Source organism: Pongo pygmaeus, chromosome 1, assembly GCF_028885625.2.
Source record: "Pongo pygmaeus isolate AG05252 chromosome 1, NHGRI_mPonPyg2-v2.0_pri, whole genome shotgun sequence".
In the NCBI taxonomy this organism is placed as follows: Eukaryota; Metazoa; Chordata; class Mammalia; order Primates; family Hominidae; genus Pongo; species Pongo pygmaeus.
Window position 1 is genome coordinate 166,621,766 of NC_072373.2, and position 20,772 is coordinate 166,642,537.

The 20,772-nt window shown below is 46.2% G+C and overlaps 1 protein-coding gene across 2 annotated transcripts in view; it reads right to left on the reverse strand.

Annotated features, from left to right (window-relative positions):
• Positions 1–19,754: 19,754 nt before the first annotated feature.
• The window catches only part of PGM1 (phosphoglucomutase 1), a 66,683-nt gene continuing 65,665 nt past the window's right edge, over positions 19,755–20,772 (reverse strand). For both annotated transcript variants that reach the window (XM_054484379.2, XM_054484382.2), the window contains exon 11: positions 19,755–20,411. In XM_054484379.2, the coding sequence (XP_054340354.1) occupies positions 20,322–20,411 (90 nt within the window). In that variant the 3' untranslated portion in view covers positions 19,755–20,321. The remainder of the gene's footprint in view (positions 20,412–20,772) is intronic.

A 20,772-nucleotide genomic window follows, 5' to 3' on the forward strand; every position in this document is an offset into this window, starting at 1 on the left:
GAGGTGGCAGCCTCTTTTTTAGCAACCAGATTTCTCAGGAACTAACAGACCGAGAACACACTCATCACCGTGAGAACAGCATCAGCCAGTCACAAGGAATCTGCCCCCATGACCCAAATACCTTCCATTAGGTCCCACTTCCAACACTGGGGACTGAATTTCATTGTGAGGCTTGGAGAGGTCATAGCAGCAAGACTTCAGGAAGAGTGCTGAGGGGTACAGAAGAAGGAAACCTGGATGGAGTCACAGATGTGAGTTCTCATGCTTGTTCTTCCACTAACCTTGATTACATCAAGGATGTCCTTGGTACAACCCACTTTCTCTTTTTGAACCACTCTTGCCTCATCTTTGAAATGCAAATGCCCTTCCAGTTCTAGCCATCTATGATGATAAGGTGGCCCTGGAAGCTTCAGCCTTGCGTGACGGGAATGGATGCTGGTAGAGAGGTTGAAAGCAGAGAATCTGCTGGGAGATCTGAAATGGGATGGGCCTGAAGGTGGGCAAGGGCAGTGGAAGTTGGAAGGACTCCTTATACCCACAGGTGTCCATGTAGATGCTATAGGAAGGCACAGACAAAAAAGCAAGGTTTGAGCTCTGTTCTTGAGGGGCTATTAGATCCCTTTGTTGTAGGCTGGGAAATAGGAGCATCTCTTCCTGGACACTGAACATCTTGTGGTTTCCCTGACTCACTGTCTTCTTAATTCCCAGTATTTAATAAGCGCCTCCCTCTGCCTGGAACTCTTTTTCCACTTCTCTTAACAGTTCTAGCAGTGCCAGGTAAAATCCAGGACACCCAGTTAAATTTAAATAATGGAAATATTTTTAGCATTATTTGGGACATCCTTATGTTAAAAAAAATTATTTGTTGTTTATCTGAAATTCAAGTATATACTGAAATTCAAGTATAATTATTCAAGTATAATTTTATAAATTCAAGTATAAAATTCTGTATATTTATTTGAAAAACTTGGCAACCCTATTTTATTTTATTTTGTTATTTATTTTTAAATTTTATTTATTTATTTATTTAATTTGAGACAGAGACTCACTTGCTCTGTTGCCCAGGGTGGAGTGCTGTGGTGCAGTCTCAGCTCACTGCAACCTCCCTCTCCCGAGTTCAAGCCATTCTGCCTCAGCCTCCCGACTAGCAGGGATTACAGGCGTGCAGCACCATGCCCGGCTAATTTTTGTATTTTTAGTAGTGATGGGTTTTCGCCATGTTGGCCAGGCTGGTCTTGAACTCCTGTCCTCAAGTGACCCGCCCACCTCTTGCCTCCCAAAGTGCTGGGATTACAGGAGTGAGCCACTGTGCCCGGCCTGCAACTTTATTTTAAACCTGTCAACTCCTGCTTTTACCTTAGACCCTGCCAGGTATCACTACCTCCATACCTTCCCTGACAGCCCTATTTCCCCTTCCCCAAGACTGGATTAGATGCCCCTTTTCTGTGCTTCCACAGCCATCTCTGTGCACCTCTTTCATTTAACTATAATTGTATTTTCTTTCCTTCACCAGACTGAGGCTCCTTAAGGGCAGAGACTATGTCCTGTTCACCACTGCGTTCCCCAGCTGGCATATAAATATTTGATGAAGGGAGGAGGGAAGAAAGGAAGGCAGGCATGCAGGCAGTTAATTTCTTTGAGAAAGGATTACCTAGAAAAAAGGGTAATCTTTGTCCAATGAAAAAAGGGTAATCCACTGGCATCCTTGTCCAGTGACCAGCATGCCTTGCACATGATCCCAAATACAGCAATGAGCATACAGTAGTCATTCAAGAATTGCTTGTTACTTTATCCTGCCAGTTAAGATAATTAGAATGCTTAGGTCTCCATGTGAGACCATGAGTTAAAATTCTTTGCAACCAGGTCCAGGAGAGGGCCTGGGGGCAAAACCAAAGAGAAGTGTCCTAAACCTCCTTAACAAGAGAGGCCTGAAGTGGTGTGTCAGCAGAGGGGGCCTCTGGAACCAAGAGGGTCAGAAAGCCAGGAAGAGAACAATGGAGGGGGGCTACACATGAGTGCAGGGGAGCTGATCTGAATGGATACTGGAGACTACTTGCAATGGGGCATACAGGAGCTACTGGCACTACAATAGCTAGATGAGTTGGAAGCATTAAAGGTACTACTTTATGACCAGAGTCAAGCCTCGTTCCAAGCAACACTGAAGCACCGCAACACTGGGAAGGTCCATTCTTCACCTATGGTTTCTCTCTACTCCATTAGTGTTCTTGTCTTCCTCCTACCAGATCCCCTTTGTTCCCTGCTACAGCCCTGTTGTCAAGGAAGGAAACTGTCTGCTGCCCTCCTTCACATAAGGGGTAGGGCCTCGTGCAATCATTTGCCTGCTAGCTCTTATATCCACTCGCCACCCTTCTCCTGCCCTACGCTGAGTTTCATGGGCTGTCTGGGCAAACACTTCTCAGGCTCCTTATCCACAGGATGCTGGTTGAGTTCAGCTAATCAGAGACACTGGAGGGACATGGAGAGCAAGAGCTGGGAAGGCCAGGTGCGGTGGCTCACACCTGTAATCCCATCACTTTGGGAGGCCAAGACAGGAGGATCACTTGAGGTCAGGAGTTTGAGACCAGCCTGGCCAACATGGTGAAACCCAGTCTCTACTAAAAAACACAAAAATTAGCTGGGCGTGGTGGCACACGCCTGCAGTCCCAGCCACCTGGGAGGCTGAGGCAGGAGAATCATTTGAACCTGGGAGGCAGAGGTTGCAGTGAGCTGAGATCATGCTTGGGAGAAGGGGTAGTAGGTGTGGCAGACGGTGGGGGTACTGGATCTGACCCAGAATGATAAGATAACCAGAATGATAAGAACTCAGTTCTGAGGCAGCAGGTATAAAATAAAGGTGAAAACAATAGTTTACAGAGCTAACCCTTCTTAGTGAGGAATTACCAAAAACCTAGAAGTGGGCCAGTGCCCTAGTAAAATATGGCATTCTATTCTTTATGCCATGTTTATGTTTAGTTGTGATTCTGGGGCTGTTTGGGCAAAAGAGAAACTGGTCCTTGCTTTCTAATTTAGTTTTCCAAATGTACAGCACTTGTGTTGATGTCACTCAAAAATTGGGCGGCTTAATGATGCTTGTCTCCTGAGTGAGATAACCAGTCTACTGAGCTTAGTTTGGTTATACTGTGGTCTAGAGCCCAGTGTCTCTGACATTCAAATCACCTGGGAATTTAGTGGGTCTGGGGTGCGACCTGAGATTCTGTATTCCTAGCAAGCTCCCAGGTGATGCTGCCGTGCTGATCTGAGCACAGTACTTGAAGTAGCAAGGCTATAGTGCAGACATGGGGCTTTCTAGGTGTGCCTTGAAAACATAAGTGGGCCACATAATATGGGGAAACAGTGGATACGACTAAGTTCATTGGGCGTCTTTACTTTGAGGACCTCTTAAGACTTGTTGCCTGCTCACATGTCTTGTGACTCCAGAAGGAACAATTACATGTAGTGGTTCCCAAATTTATTTAACCACAGGATCTTTGTTCCCATGTATCTGTATCTCAAAGACTAGGATTTTTTAAAAGTAACCTCCGGAAATGTTTTTCTGAGAACCCAACCCTTATCCCTTGCTCTCACCCCAAGACTGCAGGGAAAATGTTTAACAATGGGAATGAGCAGGATACTGTGTTCTTGGCTTCAGAGCTGGACTCTCCCTCCAGGAGAAGACTTAAGTTGGAGAGATTAACAGCTCCGAAAACCACAGGGTGTGTATACCGTAGTGGTTGGAGTAACACAAACCTAGGTTTGAATCCTTGCTTCACAACTTACTATGTGACCTTGAATCAATCATCTTCTCTGAACATTGATTTCCTAATCCATAAAACGGGGATACTAGTATATATCTTATAGAATTATGGTGAGAAATAAATAAGCTGAATGCATGTAGAGGACTCAGTGTGTTGCCTAGTACACAGTAAACGCCCAGTGGAGGCTCTTATTATTACGATGATGCAAAAATGTCACAACATCTCATATGCACCCCATTTTTTACTCCAGTTTTGTATTTCAGGAGAGAGGGAGAAGGAGATGGGGAGAGAAAGAGAGAAAGTGCATTCTGGCTTGGAAGGGAACTTATGCTTTGAAGCTGACAAGTATAATTTGTCTTGAGACTGCCAAGCTCTTGGGTTGAGCCTTCATATTGGAAAAAAGAGACAGGCGAGATTAATCTGGGGCCTTCATTACTTACTCCATCTGGCCTGGCTTGGCACGGTCCCTTCCCTCTACAAACTGATTACTCCTTCAAAAGCCTCAGCAGAGTGGTCCCTAATGAGTTCCGACATGGCAGGAATGGGGCTCACACAGCACAGAGATAAGGGCCCCAGCAGCAGGGCCAAAACGCTTCCAGTGCTACAGCCCAGATGCTCCACCACAAAAGAAAGCAACGAACTGAAAGGGAGCCAAGGCCCCTGGGCCAGGGTGAATCTCAGGATTCCCAGGAGCACCTGGCTCCCCACAGTGAGGAGCAGCGGGAGCCGGGCTCACATGGACAGGACTGGTAACGTGGACTATTTGACTAGGGCAAGTTCCAATGACCATGGGCGCTTTTTAATCCGGCTTTACAGTCACACTGGGGATAGGAAGGTGCTCTAGGGAAGTGAAGAAGGTTGTTGTTTTTAGACATTTGCTAGTGAAATCCTGCTGCGGAGGCTTTCTCACATTCCCTCCCCCAACTCCTTCAGCAGCGCAGTGTAGGAGGGGGAGAGGGAAGGGAATCGATGTTTACTAAGCACCCACCATGCTCCAGGCACAGTGCCAGGTGTATGGTGCCAGGCACTGTTTGCTTAATCATTCAGCACAAGCCTGAGAAATAGGTATTACTATTCTTTTTATTGAGAAAAGATAAGGGCTTTGTCCTGAGTCACACGGTAAGTGACAGAGCCAGGATCTGAACAGGATAGTCTACCTGTGGGTCTGTGTTGGTGGCTGTGCTAGTCTGCACTCACAGCAAGTAGCAGCTGTGGGATTTGAGAGAAAGTATGAATAGGGAGAATCTTCCAAAGCACCAGGAGGTAGCAACTCTGTGGCCTGGGTCTTCTCTCCTAAGAGATTGTAAAATTTAAAAGCTGCAAAGGAGCCTTTGAGCCACTCTTGGAAACAGAGTTCTTGAACAGAAGACCAAACCAGATCCATCATTCGAGTTGGGGAGGAGGGTTGTTTATCTTGGATTGGGGGACTGCCAGTCTCTGGAACAAAGGCTCTGCTTCTCAGTTGCTTTGAACACACAGCTCCTTTAAAAAGCTGGCCCTGGGACTTGGCGTCCACGGCTTGAGAGGTCAAGGTCCAGCTCGATAGCTTCCAGGGTCTCAGGGAAGTCAGTGTGGGAGCCTTGACGAGTCAGAGACTGCACAACACTGCCATCTCCTGGGAGCAAGGTCCACCCTGGCCTGGTCAGAATCCCAGCTCAAAATACCTGACTAAATCATGCATGAGGCTCTCTACCACCCCAGGGAACCTTCTGTGGTCACGTTATGAATCAGGATTGCCTGTATTTGTGTATTAGATTACAAAACCTGTGGTGATCGAAGGCATGGGTTTCCAAGTCAAACATTCAATCGTTCATTTTTTCTCATTTGACAAATGTTTACTGAGCACCTATTTTGTGCCAAGCACTGTGCTAGGCACTGAGTAAACAAGGATGATCAACATAAATGGTCGTGGCCAGGCGTGGTCTCTCATGCTGGTAATCCCAGCACTTTGGGAGACTGAGGCAGGAGGATCACTTGAGCCCAGGAGTTCAAGACCAGCCTGGGAAACATAGTGAGACCCTATCTCTACAAAAAATAAAACTAGCCAGATGTGGTAGTGCACACCTGTAGTCCCAGCTACTCAGGAGGCTGAGGCAGGAGGATTGCTTGAGCACAGGAGGTGGAGGTTGCAGTGAGTCATGATTGCACCACTGAACTCCAGCCCGAACAACAGAATGAGACTGTCTCAAAAGAAATAAAAATTTTAAAAAGACAAATGGTCCTTAACTTCATGAAGCTTATAGTCCAGTGGTGAAGATGGACTGTAAACAAGGAATTATCTCATGAACAAAGAATGTATTCATTACTACTGCAATGAGTGCTGAGAGGGAAAAGCATTGGTGCTGCAGGAGTTTATACTGGGGAGGAGGATTGTAGGGGGACCCTGGCCTAGTCAGGCAATCAGGGAAGCCTTTTCTAAAGACATGACCTACATGCAGACAGCTGAAGGATGTATAGGAATTAGTTAAGAACAACATGTGAGAAGGCCATGAGATAAGAAGGAGCCTGGCCCGCTTGAAGAACTAAAAGAACGCCGGGCACGGTGGCTCATGCCTGTAATCCCAGCACTTTGGGAGGCCAAGGCGGGTGGATCACGAGGTCAGAAGTTCAAGACCAGCCTGGCCAAGATGGTGAAACCCTGTCTCTACCAAAAATACAAAAATTATCCGGGCGTGGTGGCAGGCACCTGTAATCCCAGCTACTCGGGAGGCTGAGGCAGAGAATTGCTTGAACCCGGGAGGCGGAGGTTGCAGTGAGCTGAGATCGCGCCACTGCACTCAGCCTGGGTGACAGAGTGAGACTCCATCTAAAAAAAAAAAAAAACTAAAAGAAGTTCTGTATTGATGGATCACTGGGGGGACGAAAACAGTAGTGTGAGGTGAGGGTAGAGATCACACAGGGCCTTGTCTTCGAGCTTCAAGTGAAGGATGCGGCTCTACATTGGTCAAGTCTCTTTTTGTTCCATGGAAACTCATTTAAGCAAAAAGGCAATTTGCTGATTCATGTAACTGAAGCTCCAGATATGGCTGGATCCAGGAACCCAGGGTTTTCGTGGCGGGGCACAGTGGCTCACACCTGTAATCCCAGTGATATAGGAGTTAAGGAGAAATTATTTAGGCAGATAGTGAGGGTAAGGAAGTTCTCAGCAAGGTTTTCCTTTGAACGAAAAGCAGCCCCCAAATCATTTTCTTTTCTAAGAAACAGCAGCTTGTAAAATTGAGCTGCAGACATAGATAAGCAAGCTGGAAGACTGCAAGGGTGAATACCGGCAGTTGTGCCAATAGGAAAAGGCTACCTGGGACTAGGCATGTTCGAAATGTAGGCTTCATGCTCCCTTTTTGCCAGCCACGTTTACAGTAAGAAGCAGACAACATGGGGCCGGCCAAGTGGAAAGGCCATTTGCATAATAAGACGAGGATGGGGCGGCCAGCCTTCCCCCTCGCTATGTAAACGTCACGCCTGGACCAACTAATCTGTGGGCCCTACGTAAATCAGACACCACCTCCTCAAGCCGGTCTATAAAATCTGGTGCACTCTGCCACAGGCCGGAATTCCCATTTGGGCACCCATCTCTCTCACAAGCCAGAGAGCTGTTCTCCTTTCTCTTTCTTTTGCCTATTAAACCTCCGCTCCTAAACTCACTCCTTGTGTGTGTCTGTGTCCTTAATTGTCTTGGCACGAGACAATGAACCTCAGGTATTTACCCCAGACCACAACGATGGTTCACCAGCACTTTGGGGAGCCAAGGCGGGCGGATCACCTGAGGTCAGGAGTTCAAGACCAGCCTGGCAAACATGGTGAACCCTCGTCTCTGCTAAAAAAAAAAAAAAAAAAAAATACAAAATTAGCTGGGTGTGGTGGCACACACCTATAATCCTAGCTACTATGGAGGCTGAGGCAGGAGAATCGCTTGAACCCAGGAGGTGGAGATTGCAGTAAGCCAAGATCACATCATTGCACTCCAGCCTGGGCGACAAAAGTGAAATTCTGTCTCAAAAAAAAAAGATTTTATTTTCCAGCCAGATGTGGTGGCATGCACCTGTGGTCCCAAGTACTCAGGAGTCTGAGGCAGGAAGATCACTTGAGCCTAGGAGTTTGAGGCTGCAGTGGGCTATGATGGTGCCTGGGTGACAAAGTGAGATGCCATTTTCTAAAAAAAATGAAAAAATTTAAAAAGACTTTCTTTTCCACTAATTTATTATCTCTGCTTGTTTCTGAATTTATTAGTTTACCTCATTCTCTCCTGCACTGACAGGATCTGTCAATCTGGTAGGAAAAGAGTCACTGATACTCATCAGGCCTATATCCTTGTAACCTATGATTCAAAAAGAAGGTTATCCCTTTACCTTCCATTTGGAAAAAACGTAATGGAAAGGCTCTGATTGGTCCATCTTGGTTCACATGCCTACTCACTGGCCCAATCACTACGTCCACAGGGATGTGGTCCAATGATTAGTCTACCCTGGGCCAAGTTCCTGCCCCTGTAGCAGGAATGGAGGTGGAAGGGAAAGGAAGCAGAAGGCACTGTGACTAACAGCCCTGGGGCCACATGGAATCTGAGAGGAGTTTCGTCCCAGGAACAGAATGCTGATTATGGAAGAGAAATGAGGAAGATTGTGGGATATCCAAAAACACTGACAAAACAATATTATAATGAACAAAAAGCTATAAGAAACTATTGAAAAGTTGCAAGTGAAAAACGAGAAAAAAAAATTTTTATTGTTTTTCAAGATGACACTGGCTATTGTAAGGGTGGAATGGAGGGGCATGAGTAGAAGCAAAAGGACTTCAGATTCTGGGCACACTGAAACACCTCCCAGCTATCCGAGTTACCTGGAAATACTCCATACACCACAGCAAAGGCCCTTGTAAATGCACAATAAAATTTGCAAGAAAGTATGAGAAATCCTCATGTGCCAAAGATAAGGTAGAAACAGGAAAACAAGGTTGAGTGAGAAGCTAAAGCTGTAGCTCCCTTAGAAAGTTCTTAGGTAAGTAGGGTGTGGTGGCTCACACCTGTAATCCCAGCACTTTGGGAAGCCGAGGTGGCTGGATCACCTGAGGTCAGGAGTTCAAGACCAGCCTGACCAACTTGGAGAAACCCTTGTCTCTACTAAAAATACAAAAATTAGCCACGCGTGGTGGTGCATGCCCATAATCCCAGCTACTCAGGGGGCTGAGGCAGGAGAATCACTTGAACCCAGGAGGCAGAGGCTGCAGTGAGCCAAGATCACGCCATTGCACTCCAGCCTGGGCAACAAGAGTGAAACTCGGTCTCAAAAAAAAGAAAAGAAAAAGAAAAGAAAGTTCTTAGGTAACCAAGAGATTTGGATTTTAAGTCGCATGGGGAAACAAGACAAGGTCTTAGGCCTAAATGAGATAGGTATTAGATCTGACATCCTTTCTCTCCACTACCCAAACCCCACCTAGAGCTGAGCACCTCAGCAAATGATGAAATGATGGACCAGGGGGGAAAAATGTACCCATCACCATGGAGATATCATTTGTGTCTTGGCCTGGGCTCTGGGTAGAACAAAGCCATCTCTTTTGGGACTTTCTAAACATGAATATGTTCATGGGTTTGGGGTTAAACTACATTCCACTTGCATGGTCCTGTAATCCCTAAGCTGATAAATTAGCTTTAAAAAGGGTTCCAGGCTAGCTATACCCTTGAGGCATCTGTGAGAAACACACATACAACTTCTCCGGAGAAAGACCCTCCGCCTAGGATGCACAAGCACCCACAGAAAATGCTCTCTGAGCACATGCCCACAATCCCAAGCTGGTGTCTTTAGCCAGCCCTTCACTTTTAGCTGGCCGCCAGCCATCTGGGCATTCCTGGCCCCCTCCCAACCTGTTTCTGACCCTCCTAGTTTCTGTCCTCATCATTCCCCTTCCTGCGTGTGGCCTGAAGTGAGCCAGCCAGAGACCTCATATTTGTCTCATTGTCTGCCTCAGACCTCCTGCCTCCCTCTTAACCTAGTTTGGGGTCCCCTTTGGTTATGAGGCTTTGGCTGCCCCCACTAACAATATTTCTCCACCACTTAGGCCCAGCCTGGCCTTGGGATTCTACATCCTGGTCTAACCCCACATCCAAGAATGACCTCACATCCAGGCATGACCCCACATGGATGATGGCCCTCTCTGTTTGCCCTGGCTCGGCTTACTAGACCCAGAGGGAACAGACAAATTAGAAGCATGTTCTGGGTTGGTCTTCATTACAGTCTGTGGCAACTTACAGAGGTGACGCGGCCGAGTACAGCCTGAGCTCCTCTGGACACCAGAACCCCTTCAAGTCAGGCTCAAGTCAGGCAAGTGTTAGGCCGCTGGTGCGGGAAGCCACTCCTGACCTCCACCCACTTGAATCAAGGAGTGCATTCTCTGACCATGTTCCAGGAACCCGAATTCCTTCTTGCACCATGGCCGGTGGTGGTGAGGCTGGCAACACTGAATGCTGGCACTGAGTTCTGAGGTGGAAATCAAATAACTATCTGACTTAGAAAAACAGATCCAACACAGCAGTCTTTGTAAGAAGAGAAAAAGGCCCTGAGTGGGCCAGAAACACTGGGCTGGCTGCTCCACCCTGCCCAGCAGTTGGGAGGAAGCAGCTGCTTGCCTACCTGAGAGATTAAGGCAGGGCCTTGACAGCCACTGCCAGGGCAGGATTCTCTGCCTGGACCCTGACAGGCCAGGTGAAGCCAGGCACCTTTCCCAGGCAGGCCCTGGGGGCATTGAAGGAGGGCGGCAATGAACCCTAAGAGTTCACATCTGGGGGTGTGCTTTGCTAATGGCAGAGATAGAAAGGTTGGCTCGGGCCCTGGGCTGTGTGCCCTGAACAGATGCCTTCACCCCTCTATTCCCACAGCTCTCAATGCACAGAAGCCTCTATCCCAAGGCCTGAGCAGGGAATTCCCATTATTGGTTTAATTACCTTTCTTCTTGCCTAATCTGTGGCTCTCATGTAGCAGTGTCTGGCACATTGTAGGGGCTCAATAAACAGCTACAAATGCAACATAGACTTCCATTTTCTTATTGTAGATAGAGGAGATTAAACCCTATCTCTAAAAGACATTCATTTGCATACAGTTTAGCAGTGCCAGGGACAAGGGTTCAAAATCTGGCTCCACCACTCACTAGCTGGGACTTGCAGCAAGTTATTGAACCTTTCTGTGTTTCCCATCTGTAAAATGGGGATATTACAGTCCTCATCTCATAAAGGTATAGTGAGGTCACCTTTGCAAAGCACTTAGTTTAGGGGCATTTGCCTTGTGTTAAAATAAGAGCTCCACAGACACAAAAGGCCATGTATCACACAGTTCCAATGAGACGAAATGCTTACAATAGCAAAATCCTGTTGGGACATTATATTTTCCAAAAGTGGCTACACTAGCCCCCATCTCACATACTGTTCTGCAATATGACCTTGCCACACTCCCAACAAGAGGTAGAGGATAATTCCCCTCCCCTTGAATCTGGGCTGGGCTGAGTGAGTTGATGGTAATCAATTGGATATGGCTGAAGTGATGCTGCATGACTTCCAAAGGAAGGAAAGGAAAATACAGCAGCCACTGGACCCTCTTGGCATACTTGCTCTCGGGATGCTCTCTTGGAAGCCACCACCAAACTGTGAGAAATCCAAACAACAAGGAGAGGTCATGTGCAGGTGTGAGATTTGACAATCCCAGCTGACCCAAGACATTGAGTCATACTAGACACAAGTGAAGCCTCCAGATGACTCTAGCACTAGCTATTTGAGTCATTCCCAGCTGTTTCAGTGTTTCCAGGTGCTATGGTCTGAATGTGTGTCCCCCTGAATTTCATACGTTGAAATCCTGGCCTGGCGTGGTGGTTCACACCTGTAATCCCAGCACTTTGGGAGGCCAAGGCAGGTGGATCACCTGAAGTCAGGAGTTCGAGACCAGCCTGGCCAACATGGTGAAACCCCATCTCTACTAAAAATACAAAAATTAGCTAGGTGTGGTGGCACGTGCCTGTAATCCCAGCTACTCGGGAGGCTGAGGCAGGAGAACTGCTTGAACTCGGGAGGCAGAGGTTGCAGTGAGCCAAGATCGTGCCACTGCACTCCAACCTGGGTAACAAGAGCAAAACTCCATCTCAAAAAAAAAAAAAAAGAAAGAAAAAAGAAATCCTAAGCCCCAAGGTGGTGGTATTAGGACCTGGAGCCTATTGGGAGGTGATAAGGTTATGAAGGCAGAGCCTTCATGAATGGGATGAGTGCTCTTATAAAAGAGGCCCAAGAAAGACCCCTCACACCTTCCACCATGTGAGGACACAGCAAGACAGCACTACCAAAGCCAGAGAATGGGTCCTCACAAGATCAAATCTGCCTTGATCTCACATTTCCCAGTTCCGTAACTGTGAGAAATAAATTTCTATTGTGTCAGTTACCTAGTTTATGATGTTTTGTTATAGCAGACAGGCAGACTAAGATAGGAAATTGGTACTGAGAAGTGGGGGTGCTACTGTAACAATTACCTGAGATATGGCAGTGGCTTTGGAACTGGGTAATCAACAGAAACTGAAAGAATTCTGAGTTGCATGCTAGAAAATACTTACATTGCCATGAATTAACTATAAAAGGCAATTCTGGTAAGGGCTTAGAAAAAGAGGAGAGCTGGGCCAGGACAGTGGCTCATGCCTATAATCCCAGCACTTTGGGAGGCCGAGGCAGGTGGATCACCTGAGGTTGGGAGTTCGAGACCAGCCTGACCAACATGGAGAAACTCTGTCTCTACTAAAAATACAAAATTAACCGGGTGTGGTGGCACATGCCTATAATCCCAGCTACTCAGGAGGCTGAGGCAGAAGAATCGCTTGAACCTGGGAGGCAGAGGTTGTAGTGAGCCAAGGTCACGTCATTGTTGCACTCCAGCCTGGGCAACAAGAGCAAAACTCCTCTCTCTCTCTCTAAAAAAAAAAAAAAAAAAAAAAAAAGGAGAGCTGTAGAGAGAGCTTCAGTCTTCTTAAATACCTATATGGATGTGAGCAGAACATTGGTAGAAATGAAACTGCCTCCACAAAATTATAACTGAGACAGTGAAAGAGATCTAACCTAACCAACTCTATCTATCTTGCTTCTAACCTTTAAGCTGCCCTTGTTCCTTCCTGGGCATAGGCTGAACTAACTTTGGGAGGAACTTAGTTCATAGCTACAGTTTTAAACAAAGATGACAACAGCCCTTTCCCAAAACAAACCTCCTTGCCTGGGGACTAGACTGCCTTTGTAGGACTAACAAATTAGCCACAAGGTTAGAAATCATGTTAAGGAGTCATGCAGTTGGATGATACAAGATTCTGACCTTCCCTAAACTGCTCCTAAGATCAGTGCTTGAGATATTTTGCAGACCCTGCACTTGATGGATCAGCTGGCACCACCTAGATCGATAAACTGGCTCATCTGATCTTGTGGCCCCCACCCAGGAATTGACTCAGCACAAGAGGAGAGCCTCAGTTCCCTATGATTTCATCTCTTACTTGACCAATCAGCACTCCTGGCTCACTGGCTTCTCCCACTCACCAAGTTGTCCTTGAAAATTCTGATCCCCAAATGCTTGGGGAGACTGATTTGAGTAATAATAAAACTCTGATCTCCCACACAGACAGCTCTGTAAGAATTACTCTTTCTCTATTGCAATTCCTCTGTCTTGAAAAATTGGCTCTGTCTAGGCAGGGGCAAACTGAACCCATTGGGCAGTTACAGAAACATGGACAGTGAAGACCATTCTAATAAGATCTCAGACAGAAATGAAGAACTTGTTATGGGACAGTGGAGGAAAGGCCATGCTTCTTATAAAGTGGCAAAGAACTTGGCTGAATTATGTTCATATTCTAGTGTTTTGTAGAAGGTCGTGCTTGTGAGCAATGAAATTGGATATCTGACAGAAGAAATTCCAAGCAATGTATAAAATGTGCTGTTTGGCTTCTCTTGAGTGCTTATAGTGAAATGTGCGAAGAGAGAAATGATTTAAAGTTAATGAAACTGTTAACCAAAAGGGAAGCAGAACCTAAAAATTTGGAAAATTCTCAGCCTATCCATATTAGAAAAAATCAGAAAGCTTGTTTGAGAGAGAACATGAAGGGTGTGGCCAAGTTTGATAAGGAAGTTAGTTCAGATGGGCCATCTCAATCAAAGCTAGGAGCTATTCATCCAGACAATGGGGAGATTAGACTCCCATCTAAACAGAAGCCAGGACCTATTGTGCAAGACAATGGAATAACCCCGAAGGCATTTTGGAGATCATCAAGGCTGCCCCTCACTTCACAGGTCAAGACTGCAAGGGACTGGGGGAATAGAACAATTTCAAGGCTCTGCTCTTTGCCAAGCTCTTTGGCTGCCCCAAGTTCAGCTCTAGTGAGTTCAAGTGCATAGTGGTACTCTAGCTGCTCCTCCTCCAGAGGGCACAGAGAGTAAACTTTGGGAATGTCCACAAGATGCCACCTCCACCAGCACACAGAGTATACAAGCCAAGGAGGCATTACTCCCTCCATCAAGATTTCAAAGGATGGAACTACCCAGAGCCTCAGGTGTGTGACCCAGGCAGAGGGCTGCCAAGAGAGCTGGGCCACCGCAAAGTCCCTACTAGGTCGATGTCTAGTAGAGGTGCTGTCAGACCAGTAGAGCCACCTATATGTGATTCCAGCCTGGGAGAACTGTAGGCACTTGACTAAAACCCATGAGAGCTGCCCCATGGGCTGTACCCAGCAAAGCCATGGAGGTAGGGCCATCTGGAACCTGAGGTCCCAATCCCTGCCCTAGCGTGTCCAGCAGGTTGGATGGCAAACCAAAGAAGATTATTCTCAGTCTTAAGATTTAACACTGTTGGCCTGGTTAGGTTTCAGACCTGGGTCCTGACAACTGTCACCCCTCTTCTTTCCTATATCTCCCTTTTACAATGGGAATGTCTACACTATGCCTATCCTACCACTGTATTTTGAAAACATATAAAATGTTTGATTTCATAGGTTTACAGCTGGAGAGCAAATTTGCCTCAGGATGAGTTGCACCTTAAGCCTCACCCATATCTGACTTAGCTGATATTCAGAAAAGACTCTGGACTTCAGACTTTTGAGTTGATGACAGAATAAATTAAGACTTTTGAGGCTACTGGGTTGGAATGAGTATATTTTGCATGTAAGAAGAACATGAAATTTGGGGACCCAGGACCAAAGCCTATGGTCTGAATGTTTGTGTCCTCCCAAAATTCATGTTGAAATTTTAATCCCCAAGGTGACAGCAGTGGGAGGCAGGGCCTCTGGAAGGTGATTAGGTCATGAGGGTGGAGCCCTCATGAAGGAGATTAGTGTCTTTATAAAAGAGGCCTGAGAGAGACCTGTTGCCCCGTCCACCATGGGAGGACACAGCAAGAAGGCTCCATGTATGAGCTAGAAAGTAGGCCCCTACCAGACACTGAATCTGCTGGTGCCTTGATCTTGGATTTCCCAGCCTCCAGCACTGTAAGAAATAAATTTCTATTGTTTACAAAACAACCAGTTTATAGTATTTTGTTATAGCAGCCCAAACAGACAAAGATACCAGGTGAGGCCTCAGACATTGTGGAGCAGAGACAAGCTTGTATCTCCACTGCACCCTGACTGGTTTCTTGACCCACAGAATCTGTGAGCATCATAAAATCATGCAAAAGTTTAATACCATTAGATTTTGGGGTACTTTGTTATACAGCAAAGGTTGAACAGAAAAAAAAAAAAAATCCAAACATCCAAGGGTGATTGGAGGTGGTTGGTCTGCTTTCTCCTTCATCATTCGTGGGACTCCACACAAATCACATAAACTCTCAAAACTTCCATTTCTTTATCTGGGATAATAATAGCCCTCCTATCATCATGTAAAAATGAAGTCAGAAACCAATGAAGATGAAGCTTTTATGAAATGACACCGTCATGAGAAGCAAAGAGATTGCTACTCGTAACTAGTCTTTCTGTTAATTGGAAGCTGCACTCAGTGAATCACATAAGACATGCTTTCTGGAAAACAGTTATTAACCCACACCCACAATGACAACTTACTGGATGTAGGTGGAGCTTTCATATTTGGTGAAAACCAAACCAAAGCCCTCCACAGTTTCCATAGGACGATCAGACAGACATGAGACATGCTCCCGCCAGTGACCTCACTTGTTTTGGATAATGACACACCGACTTGTGGGAATGCTTCTTGTTCTGATAATGGGAACTGAGAAGAGCCTCTCAGACTTCCAGAAATAGATGCTGTGTGCCCTGCCAGCATGACACCCAGTGCCAGGGTACCCACTTTACCCATGATGGGTTCCTTTCCATGAATCTGCTCAGAGGGGGACTTTGGGATTGAGGCTGGTTTTATTGATTCTGTTCCTTAAAGCACCCATTTCTGTATTCAGTAGAACTCTTTCCCAACTATACCCCCCAATTAATTTTGTAGCAGTGGGAGATAAAATGTGTTTTAACATTTAAATTAAACGTTTTCTTCAAAGTGACCATGACACATAACTCCCATCTATTGCCAGTACCCTCCTGCCCACCTCTCCTGGGTGCTTTCTCACTTGCAGCCTCTAACACTTTTTGAAAGAGTTCTTGGTTAGCCAGTGACTAGCTATGGAAGTTGCTCAAATCACTTATCACCTGTAAAATTGAGACAATCCTGCCTCATAGGTCAGGGAGATTCCAGCATAATGAAACACTCTGCCGTGCAACTAGTAGATTTCATTCACTCATTCTGAAAATATTTAATGAGGCTTTTGCTATGTGCCAGACACAGGCCTAGATCCTGGGTAAACACTGGTGAAAAAGGCAGTCTCTGCCGTGTAGGAGTTCCCAGGGCAGGAGAAGAAATGGAAAGTAAACAGCTTATGAACATAGAGTGGGATAAGCGCCTCGAAGGGGGAAAGAGAGGTGATAGGAATACCAGAAAAAGCTCCCAAACCAGACACTGGAGGCTCAGAAAGCGCTTCTTGGAGGAAACAATGTTTAAATTGAGACCTGAGGAACAAGTAGGAGTTGGGAGAATATGGCAGATGGTGGAATGAAGGGGAAAAGTGGAGAATGTAGTGGAGGGTGGGATGGAGGGGAAAGGTGATTCAGGTGGAAAGAAGAGCAGCTTCCAAGGCCTGGGGGCAGGAGGGAGCTGCCGTGGTTCCCCATGACTGAAGCTTGGAATGAAAGGCTGTGAGTAGGGGGAGAGGAGTGGGTAGGTAAGTGACAGGCAGGTGAGTCACACAGACCTGGAGGCTACACAAAGGCCTCTGCACTTCAACATTTGAAAGAGCACTTAGCTGGTGGTATGGAGAATGGATCAGAAGGGGCAAGTGGGAAGGCCAGAAGGCCATGGGGTGCCCCTGCCAAAGCCCAGGGGCCATGCAGTGAGTCCTGCATGAAGACTGTTAAACTCACATCCAACCCCCTCTGCTGGGGGGGGGTTCAGAATGCGGAAAGGGGGCACCTCTTACTCATGGTAATATGTTTTCTGGAGAATTCTTATAAGCAAGGTCAGCTTCTAATGAGTCAACAAGAAACGTTGAAGAAAGCAGCATGGCAGAGAAGGCAGAGGGACCCTGTCCCCAAGCCTGGCCTCGAAGGGCCAAGGAGATGACTCTCCCCAGAACCACAGTGAGCTTGGCCTCTGCTTTCACTCCCTATGAGGCAGAGCCCAGCCACTGGAAGCCTGGCCACGGTGTAGGCCTGGGGCACGTCGCTGAACAGGAAACTGCTTCTCTGAGAGAACAGCTGAATGTCAAGAGGGAGAGGAAAAGTGAAATTTCAGAATTGGGCCCCAAACAGTTCCAACCCAATTTTCTCACTGTAATTCTCACCACACCCCAAAGAAAACAAGCCTGACTCACAGACCACATCAACGCTGGGAGGTGAGGAAGCCTGGCTGGGCGCTGCTGCCCGCCTCTCAGGACTCCTCTCCCGCACTCCCTGGGGGACACGCACTGCCCCATCTCTTTGGAAGCCCTAGAGAGACAGTGATCATTACTACCCACACCCACCTCCACTGCCCCATGGCTCCAGCCACCTCCTCCTTCCTCCCCTGAGCTTTTAACTTCCAAGCTGTTGCCAAGTGGAGGCAGGAAAAGCAGTTGAAATACGATCAGGGAGGAGGAAACTTTTGAAGCCATTCCAGGGGCCACAGAACTGGGAGTATCCGCAGCTGATTCAACAGATGAGGAGGCAGAAAAGGGTCAGGAAACATGAACGATACTTAGGGTCAGAATTCCAGTTCCAGTTCCACCACATGGTAGCTGAGAACCTGGGGCAAATTAATGAGCTTCTGTTGAGCTTCAGTTGCCTCAACTGGAAAGCGAGAATAATGATGTCTCGCTTCGAGGGTTACTGGAAAGCATCTACCCCAACATCTGAGATAGAATAGGTGCTTGGAGAATATGTAGGTATTGCCTACACAACTCATAACATTTATCCCATACAGTTTCTACTTGTGCTAGACTCGATTCCCCCAGCTAGTCTTACAGGCAGCTTGATGGCACGGGCTCTGTGTTATACAGCTCTTCCTCCCAAGCACCTCACACTTAATGTAGGTCAATACATATTTCCGGGCTGACTGATACATCCAGATATCCAGATCTCTGCAGGAGCTAATATAATGCCAAAATAACAGAGTCTTTGGCATCCAGAGCACATAGTATCCCCCTTTAATGCGTAAAGCACAGGGGCATTTGCACACCTTTCTTCCACATTAGGTGTAGCCTAGAAGTAGCCAGTCCGTAGGAGAAATCTGAAGTGGTTTGAACCCTGTAGGGCTGGAGCTGCACTGTCTGGGAGCATCTACCACTCCCCAGCAGTGTGATCTTGGGTGAGTAACTGAACCTCCTCTGTAAAATGGGAATATTCAGAGTACCTACCTCAGAGTTGTCAGGAAGATTTAAAGAATATATGGAAAGCACTCAGAAAGAATATATGGAAAGTGCCTGGCAAGGGGTTAATGTTCCAGACAAACTCATCACCACCACCACCATCATTGTCATCATTGTCAAAGCACAGTTTTGTTTGCTGAGCTGGCAACAATGGAAATCTTACTCCAGATAAAGATCCTGCCACCTGTACCAGGGAGTCCATACTGAGTAGGGGAGGGGTACAGAGCTGGGCTGACTTTTTAGAATAGCCCATATGGCAAGGTGACTTTGTGGAAGTACCTTGGAAATGTAAAATGTGTTACAAATATTAGTGTTATAGTTTTTGTTTTTCCTGTATATACAGTACTTTAAAATCTAAAAATGGTATCATAAACATAATCCTAGTTTTCACTTATTTAACAATGTACCATGCACTAGATACTGTGCTCACTGCTTTACACAAATGTACTCACTTAAGGTACTCAACAATTCATAAAGGTAGAACTACTTTCATCCCCACTTTAAGGATAGGGTAATGATATTCAAAAGTCACTCAAGGTCTCAAGCAGGATTCAAACTTGGGTCTGTTGGCTCTCAAGTCTATGCTTTTAACTATAATATACTCGTGGATGGAATATAAGTGTTCTGAGCTGAATAAGATGTCAGTGGGCTCAGATTTTTGGCCAAATGTCAGTAACCCTGCTCTCAGATTCTGAGGGTTCTGCCTCCATCCCTTCAATAAGCGTCAAGGCATCTCAGCACGGCAGAGCACGTACCAGTGCTTTGCTATTTAAGCACTAGGAAGAAGAAAATCACTCTTCCTTTCCCTTGTTCCAAGTTAACCATGTCAAGCTTGATTTGTCTACCTTGGAAGAATCCAGAGCTCAGTTGACCCTGCTAAGATTTTAAATTACAATTCTCTTAAAATTTATGTTACTTTTTAGAATATTCAGGACAATAAAAAAATTACAGTTCTTGAGTCTAAGGATGTGCAACCTAGCCTAGAGACCATTTCATTTTCTGACTAGGACATGAAAACAAAATACAATACTCCCCTCCTTCTAAAAAAAAATTGTTTTTCTCTCTAAAATCAAAAAAGTACTTTGCAGTTAAGAAAAAAAGACGACAAGCAATAGTAGCTTATTTTCCTTTATTATCCCAAAATATCTGTGTGAATGGGACAATGTCGCAAAACAAGGCAGAAATCTGTAGCCAAGTACGTCTCACTCAGAGGAAAGAACTGATTGGACAGAAGGCACCAGAAATTGCATTTTGTTGGGTTACATATAAACAGGAAATGGGGGGAAAGATTCACGAAAGAGAAAGGAACTTGCACCGTCATTTCACTGCCACATCCTAAGGATGAAGAATGGCCTCGCTCACTGCTGATGCTCCACCTGTAGCTTACATTGTAGTGTAAACTGTACCTGATGCTAAGGAGACAAATACCCACACAGCAGCAATGCAGGAGGGCATGAAAAGGAATTGAGATTGATCTAAGCCCGCAGGTCCTCTTTCCCTCACAGCTCCCAAAGGCATCTTGTTTGGCAGTGCCTTGCAAATGCACTGCTCATCAACTGGTTAGTGGAAAAGTCAAATCCTAAAAAGCTTGGTGAATACATTTTGTTTCTGTCATGCTCTTCAATCAGATGACTTGGATGGGTCCGGGGGTGGAGGGACGTACCACATCAGGCCTGTCTTCTTAGGTGATGACAGTGGGTGCAGTGCGTCCCGTCCTCTCCTGCAGTTGGGACACTTTCAGAGCAATGGAAATAAGGGGGGCCAACATGACCTGAGGAAGACATAGAGAGAAGCTTTTCCATCACTTCCTCTAAGCACAGATGCTTAGCTCCAAACCCGTATGTCTGACTGCCTACTTCCAGGTCTCCAAGGCTCCTCAAACTCCACAAATCCAAAAACAAACACATGTTATTTCCCCCAATACCTAGTTCCAGCAGTTTCTATTTCAGTGGATCAACACTACAGTCTTTCAAGTGAAGTGAACAACTAGGAGTTGCTCCTGACATCTTCCTCTGCATTTTCCCCATGCCCAGTCCATGAGCAGGCCTAAATGACTTTCCCCACTAAATCTCTCTCCATGGTCTCCTTTTCTCTCCACTCTCCTGCTGTAAGTCTTGCTAAGTCAATGTCCT